The sequence below is a fragment of the Balaenoptera borealis genome, assembly GCF_965194805.1.
Source record: "Balaenoptera borealis genome assembly, chromosome: 13".
In the NCBI taxonomy this organism is placed as follows: Eukaryota; Metazoa; Chordata; class Mammalia; order Artiodactyla; family Balaenopteridae; genus Balaenoptera; species Balaenoptera borealis.
In genome coordinates, this window is record NC_138870.1 from 103880813 (window position 1) to 103888556 (window position 7744).

At 51.9% G+C, this 7744-nt stretch overlaps 1 protein-coding gene across 1 annotated transcript in view; it reads left to right on the forward strand.

Annotated features, from left to right (window-relative positions):
* LOC309608733 (uncharacterized protein) overlaps positions 1 to 6308 on the forward strand; it is a gene marked incomplete at its 3' end in the record, with an annotated part of 305981 nt that extends 299673 nt beyond the window's left edge. The window contains exons 2-3 of the mRNA XM_082349153.1: positions 5184 to 5423; positions 6303 to 6308. Coding sequence (XP_082205279.1) covers positions 5184 to 5423; positions 6303 to 6308 — 246 coding nt within the window. The remainder of the gene's footprint in view (positions 1 to 5183; positions 5424 to 6302) is intronic.
* Between the last annotated feature and the right edge of the window lie 1436 nt (positions 6309 to 7744).

The following is a 7744-nucleotide window of genomic DNA, read 5'->3' on the forward strand; positions in this document are numbered from 1 at the left end:
CACCAGGCTGTAGGCAGTGGACCTCGGGTCCTGCAGAAGTTACGAGACGGGCTCTAAGATGTAACCCTGCTCCTCCCCATGCTGGCTGTGTGATGTTGGACACCTCATTTGCATCTCTGAGCCTCAGTTTCCTCGCCTATACCGTGGAAATGACTGGGACTTGGTTGATAGGGTTGTTGGGGACAGTAAATATGGCAGCACTGATCAAGTTCTCAGCACAGCACACTGTGTGTGAAATGCCGGCTGCGGGTAACGGCCCTCCTCATGGGCAGGCGTGGGTGCTCTGTGTCTGCGAACATCTCGTAACTGTTTTTGTATGAGACTTTGTCTAATGTTCTCTTGTCCCATCAAACTGTCAGGGTTTCTCTTTCTTTTTCCCCCAGTGGTGATACACGTTTTCACATTTATACATCTTTTAATAGGACATTGGAAAAAGACCTATTGGACATTTGAAGCAGGAGCCCATGGAAGTCCAACCCTGGCTGGGAAGCCGTGGGAGGGGAGGACGGGGGGTAAGAAGGGATGGCAGAGATGGGGGGAGGGTAGCATCCCCTGCAGCCCAGGGTTGAGGGTGACAACAGGAGGGCCGTCAGCATAGACTTGCCACCAAGAGCCAGGCCTGCTGAACACCTGCAGGGAATCCTAGGGTTGGAAATTCAGAGACCACGGGGCCCTTCATGCTGGTGAGTACAGTGGAGTGATGGGGCCATCTGAATTGGGCAAAAAGTGTGTGGAGAGGGTGGAGGAGGATTCGGGGGGGCAGGCACAGAGGCAGGAGGGTCTGGGCTTGTCTACTGATGTGTGTATGTATATGTGTGTCTATCTGTTTATCTTATCTATCTGTCCAACCATCATGTATCTATCGTATCTATCTATCTATCTATCTATCTATCTATCTATCTATCTATCTATCTATCTATCATCTATCCATCCATCCACCTGTCTATCTAAACGTGAGAATGACTGGGGTCCAGGAGGAACCCAGGGGATTAAAGAGAGGAGCGTGCTTCCTTCCTCTAGCCAGAGAGTGTCAGCTTGCGACTGCAAGGTGTCAGCGCAGTGGGAAACCCTGGTGAGTGGGTCCCCCCTCAGGGAGCAGGTGTGTGCAGCACGCGGCCGTGTCAGGGACAGCTGCGGTACCAGCATCAGGGCAGAGTGCTGGAGGAGGCCTTGAGACGGGCACAGGCGTCCAGAGTGATGAATGCACACCTGGACCTGGCATTCAAGTGAAGGCAGGATGTGCCACGAAGCCTGTCCCTCATGGCCGGCGGGGTGGGGAATAGCTGGAGTGGGTCATAATGAACGGCTTATGCCTCTCTCCTCCGCGCAGGCAGAGTGGGGCTGGTACTGTGGGGCGGAGGGCATGGCCGAAGGCTCTGGACAAGAGCGTCTCTGCACGCAGCTGCTTCTCCTTGGTTGCACCAGAGTGCAGCTGCTCCCGGGCAGGGCTGCAGGAGGGGCTGGGGGCCAGCTTGTGTGAGCCAGAGGGAACTCTGCGGAATGGTGAGTGGGGGAGGGTCTTGACTTCTCTCAGGGCAGCCTTGACTGTTTCAGAGGAGCAGCAACTCCATCCTGGATTCCAGGACCAGCTGATGCAGGGGACCAGGGCTGGAGCCCAGAGCCTGTGGTCCCGGCTCCCAGTTCCCCGCCCACCTCTCCACACCCTCCGCCAATGTGCGAGGACGCCCCATCCATGCTGGGGCCTCCACTATAGAAAATGGATTTTTACTGATTTTTCCCCACTATATTCTTCTGATATTATGGTATTTAAAATGCCTTAGCCTCTGATGAGACACGTTGTCTACAGATGCTTTCATGACTCTGACGCTGGGGTCTACAGTCAGAGGAGTTGAGGAGGAGAGGCAGTTTTGCGGGGCCCAGAGTTCAAGTCCTTGCCCTGCGGCCTGTTCAGAGCAGCTCTGGGTGCATTTAAAAACTGTGTGGGTCCCAGAGTCCTCACCTCTAAGAAGAAAATTTTCTTAGCTAAGATTTATTGAGCCTTTCTATGTGCTCAGTACTCTTCTAAGTGTTTTCTATGAATTATCCATGCAGTTTCTACAAGGGAGAGCCGAGCCCAGAGGCCGTCGTAGCAGCCATCGTCATCATCATTAACATCACCACCATCACCACCACCACCATCATCATCTTTGTCCAGGCTGCACAGCCGGCTTCCACTCCATGCTCCCGATCCGGAGCCCAGGCTCTTAGAACTCAAAGGCTTCCACCCGGCTGCTTACGATAGTACACGCATCATGCCTGGTACCTGCGGAGGCTCCACAGATGTTCGTTCTCTCGTTCCCTAAAGCACATCGTGGTTAAGATGAAATCAGCTCCTTATCCAAAGTCGATGCCTAAAGTGCCTGATATAAAGGCCTCTGAAAAGAGTCGGTTAGATGTGTGCATGCAGAATGCTCTCTTTGTAATTCTGGGCGGAGGCATGACTCTCTGAAATTCCCTTCGGCGTCCTCCTCTGGCACTGTCCTGCTCGGCGCTGGGAGCTGTGGATTGTGGGGCAGGGAAGTGTACGGCTGACAAGCCCCGTCCATCACCCCCCTAGTGGGGCTCCTCGGGGACCACCTGTCTCTCCCATTCTTTCGAGGGAGCCGACCGCACGGAAGAGGAATCTGGCTGCAAACTGTCCAACAGGGCAGTGACCAGAGCCTGGGGTGGCGGTGCGTGCCCTGCCCCTTCCAGGGAGGGTGAAGCAGCCCCAGGACTGCCAGCAGGATGGCCCAGGACGGAGCTGGGTGGAGGCTGCTGGAAGCTTCTCAAGCAGAACCTGTGAATTCTCATGATACAGAGAGGCCTGGCACGCATGCAAACTGGCTCTGCCTTTGACGGGGAGGCTGCAAGGCTGTGGCGGGCGTCTGAGCGATGCTGTCCCGGGGGGGGTCACCCAAGGTCAGAGCGAGGCTGTCCCGGGGGGGGGGTCACCCAAAGTCAGAGCGATGCTGTCCTGGGGGGGGGTCACCCAAGGTCAGAGCGAGGCTGTCCCGGGGGGGGGGTCACCCAAGGTCAGAGCGATGCTGTCCTGGGGGGGGGTCACCCAAGGTCAGGCAGGAGCTTTGGGGGAGCAGGGCAGCCTGGGGTGGGCTGTGTGCTGTCCCGTCTATGTGCTGGCAGGGACAGTTTGCAAGGGGGGCAATGCGGCCACACTGGGCCGTGGGAAGAGGGGGGGCTGGACTCACGCTGCACCCTCTGCAAGTCCCGTTCTTCATCTTCTGCTGGACCTCATCCTGGGCAAATTGTTGTCACCTTAGCCTCTGTGTCCCTTCTGTTCAGTGGTGAAAATAAATGCTGTTGAAAGTGTGACACCTGCCGAGTGACAGTATTGGGCGTATTTCAGGTCCTTTCTTCTTAACCAGCCGGGCAGGCCTGTTGTCACATGGGTGGCTCAATTATCGTGACTTCAGGCCCCTCGCGGCCCCTGAGACTGCAGACCTCTTGCCCCGGAGCCTCAGAGCTGCCTGCGGGATGGCGGGGCACAAACGTTATCCGGTTTCCTTGACTCATCCACCCAGCACGGGCCGGTCCTACTGTGTGCTGGGTGCTGCTGTAGGTGCCGGTATGCGGTGGGGAGCAGGGCAAGGCCCGAGCCCCAGGGGCTTCCTTTCCAGTTGGAGGGAGAGGAGGAGAAAGAAAAAATAACAACAGGTGAATATATGGTTATACGTGGTGATGCACGTCCTGGACACACACAAGACAGAGATCTGATCTCATCTGTGGGTAGGGATGCCCTCTGCAGGAAGTGACTTTCAAACTGAGACCTGGGGGCAGAGGAGGGACCAGCCGAACAGGATGGGAAAGCCTCCTAAGTCTCCATGGCGGTAGCGGGGCAGCTTTAAGGAAGAGAGAAATGTTGGTGTCCGAGCTGTGAATGTGGAGTTTGCCCAGGGAAGAGGGGTGGCCAAAACAAGGATGGAGAAGATGGAAGGCTCTGGACCAAGGAGGGCTTGGAGGCTGTTCTTGCCATTTTGGATCTGACATGACGCGCAGAGGGAATGCACTGTGGGACTTTCGGCATGAGAGTCACATGCCAGGTGGAGGACAGATGGCCGAGATGCGGTGGTGCAGGACTGGAGGCTGGTCAGGAGTCTACTGCAGGGGTCCAAGCAACAGGGAGGCGCCTGGACAGCAGAGGGGGCACGATGGCATGAGAGTGGCCAGTCCGGCTGTGTGGTGAAGCTGCTGTTGATGGGATCCGCTGACCCTTGGATACAGGGTTCATGGAAAAGAGGCAGGGCCAAGGGCAGCTCCAATGTTTCATGTGTTTGCTTTCCGTGGACAGTTGGGTACAGAGCAGGGTCGTTTCCATTCATGGGGAAGATCAAGTGAAATAGGGCCTTGGGGCCACGTACTATTCGTATCTTAGAAAAGTGATGTCGCGTGGACCCGGAGAGAGAAAAGGGAGAGTTTGAGGAATACTTTGAAGGTAAAGACTGTCAGGTTTGGTGAGGTATTGGATGGGGACATGAAAACAAGTGAGGGGTCAAGGCTGATGGCCAGGATATCAGGGCTCTGAGGCCAGTCCAAGGCTACCTGGCCGGTTGGGGGTGAAGCATGATCCAGCTCAGAAGCATGTACCCAGTTCCCTCACTCAAAGCATACTCTTCATTGAGGTTAGACCAACGCAATACTCATGCCAGTAGTATTTCCTGAGCACCTGGGAGGAACCAGGTGCCACCCAGGTGGCTGGGGAAGTCTCAGCCCAAGCTGCCCAAGGAGAGACCAGCTAAGGAGAGAGGTCCCAAGGAAGTGGTGGCTTGGCAGCACCATTCACAGGGGCCACATTGTAGAGGAGAGACACAGACAAGCCTGGAAGAAGAACTCAATGCAGGAGCAATTTCCTTGGCCACCCAAGAGGGCAGCAAGCTGGCTGCTGAAGTCCTTTGTCATTGCAGCAGAACATGATCTTGAGGCAATTTAGCACATTAAGGAATGTGCTTAAATGTGATGGAAAGAGTTAGGGAGTTTCAGAGATCTGTTTTCAATCATACAATTTACAGCTATTTAGTCTTGGGAAAGTTACTTTAAGTTCACTAAGCTTTATTTGGAAAGAAAAAAAGCATCTAGCGCTTATGATGCAAGTTGCTTTGAAGAGTGCAGATGATGTGTGAAACATGATGAGCATAGAACTGGGCACTTGGTACTGATTAACAAATAGTACAGATAGTAATGATGAGATTATGGTGGTGATAGTGGTGATGATGGTGATAGTGATGATGGTGGTGAAGATGATGCTGGTGATGATGATGTTGGTGATGATGGTGGTGATGATGGTGATGATGATGGTGATGATGGTGGTGATGATGGTGATGATGATGGTGATGATGGCGGTGATGATGGCGGTGATGATGGCGATGATGGTGGTGATGATGGTGATGATGGTGGCGATGATGGTGGTGATGATGGTGATGATGACGGTGATGATGGTGGTGATGATGGTGGTGATGACGGTGATGATGATGGTGATGATGGTGGTGATGATGGTGATGATGATGGTGATGATGGTGGTGATGATGGTGATGATGATGGTGACGATGGTGATGATGATGGTGATGATGGAGGTGATGATGGTGATGATGATGGTGATGATGGTGGTGATGATGATGGTGATGATGATGGTGATGATGGTGGTGATGATGATGGTGATGATGATGGTGATGATAGTGGTGATGATGGTGATGATGATGGTGATGATGGTGATGATGGTGGTGATGATGATGGTGATGATGATGGTGATGAAGGAGGTGATGGTGATGATGATGGTGATGATGGTGGTGATGATGATGATGGTGATGATGGAGGTGATGATGGTGATGATGATGGTGATGATGGTGGTGATGATGATGATGGTGATGATGGTGGTGATGATGATGATGGTGATGATAGGGTGATGATGGTGGTCATGATAATGATGGTGGTGATGAGAATGATGACAGTGATGATTGTGGTGATGGCAATGGTGATGGTGATGATGATGATTATGGTGATGGTGATGATGGTGATGACAGTGATAATGGTGGTGATGGTGGTGATAATAATGGCGATGATGATGGTGAGCAAGGTGACAAAGTCAATGGGAATGAACATTTTATCAGCAAGTGCATCCTATCCCCATGAAAATTGTACATTGGTTCCAACATTTCCAAAGTGCCAGTACTTTTTACTTTATAATGTAAAGAGTTTTTTGCACTTACTCATGTTAATGTTATTTTGGGTGTGAATATTCCACTTGATGCCAAACATCTCAGTGAAAACTGAAAGTGCAGTCGAACATCACAAAGTGTTCAGACATCCAGATGTAGTGACATTCTGCCCACCAAGCACAAGGATATGCGATGGCTATTTTTTTCAGTTTTCATTCTGTCATTTGGCATTGGGCTGACTTGGGTGCTGTAATAATAGCTATCAAGAGGTATGAATGTGTACCAGACACTTGGATTCAGAGAGAATGGCATATTGTTGCTGGAATCTGATACATGAAGAAAAAATGCAGGCAGGCTGCTTCTCTTGCATGAAGCTAAGTGGTTGCTGGACGTCTGCTCGGGGCGCAGTGTCTTTTCTGCACAGACTCTTAGGTGTGATACAGTCTAAAAATAGCCATGCTCTGTGCTGGGCTGTCTGGGGAATAGCTTTGGACTCTCAGCTGCTGCAGCTACAAAAAGCAATATGCTCTTTGGAAAGGTATTAGGCTGGGGTTTTGTTCTGCCAGCGTTGTTTCAAATTGTCTCTCCTGGAACAAGCAGTGCCAGCCCTTCCTCCTTCCTGAGGAGGTGGAGCAGGAGAAAGGGATGAAGGGGGAGCTGCCAGGTAGACTTTGACTCTGAGCCACACACCTGCGAGGGGCACATGCGCAAGCCCAGGTATGCCGTGGGCACTCAGGCCGGAGAACGTGCACACACATACATGCACATGGACACATGCACACCTGATGCACTGACTTCTGAGTCCTCCAGTTCTGCCCCCACCTCCATGGTTTGGGGCACACAGCTGGGCTGGGTACAAAGAAATAACAATGCTGTCTGGTCCCCAGAGCACGCTGAGGAACAGGTACTGAGGTTCAGGAATTTGAGGTGCATTGGGATTGAGTGCTGTGCTGGCTCACACGGAGCTAGAGCCCAGATTTCTCTAAGCCCTGGTGCCCCCAAGTCTGCACGCTGGAATGTTCCAGAAATGCGCGTAGTAGTGCTGGGTCAGGGGTCCCACCTGGCCTTGGTTATGTAGGACAGGGTGAAGGCAGGAACTGGCCCACACGAGGAGGGGGGCCCAGAGGGAGGCAGGGTGGAGATGGCTGGGTCTCAGGGCACCCTGGTGTCTGTGATATAATAAAAAATATTTATATTGGCCTTTGTCCCAGTTTCTGGCACAGAGCCTCTAAAACCCTTAGAATTTCCTGAGCAATAGCAGTGAGAGGACCATCTTTTTATTTCCCCCCAAATTATTTCATTTTATTTCCTTCCTGTTTTATTGAGATATAATTGACATACAGCACTGTATAAGGTTAAGATGTACATCACAACGATTTGATTTACACACATCAGGAAGTAATGATCACAATTAGTTTAGTGAACCTCCATCATCTCATACAGGCTCAAAATTAAAGAAACAGAAAATTTTGTTTTCTTAGGATTTACTCTTAGCAACTTTCTTCTATAACAAACTGCAGGGAGGAGCGTCTTTTCCTTTTCATAATGAGCCCCCTCAGCCACGTCTGAGTTTAAGCTAATGAGGTGACTCCTGG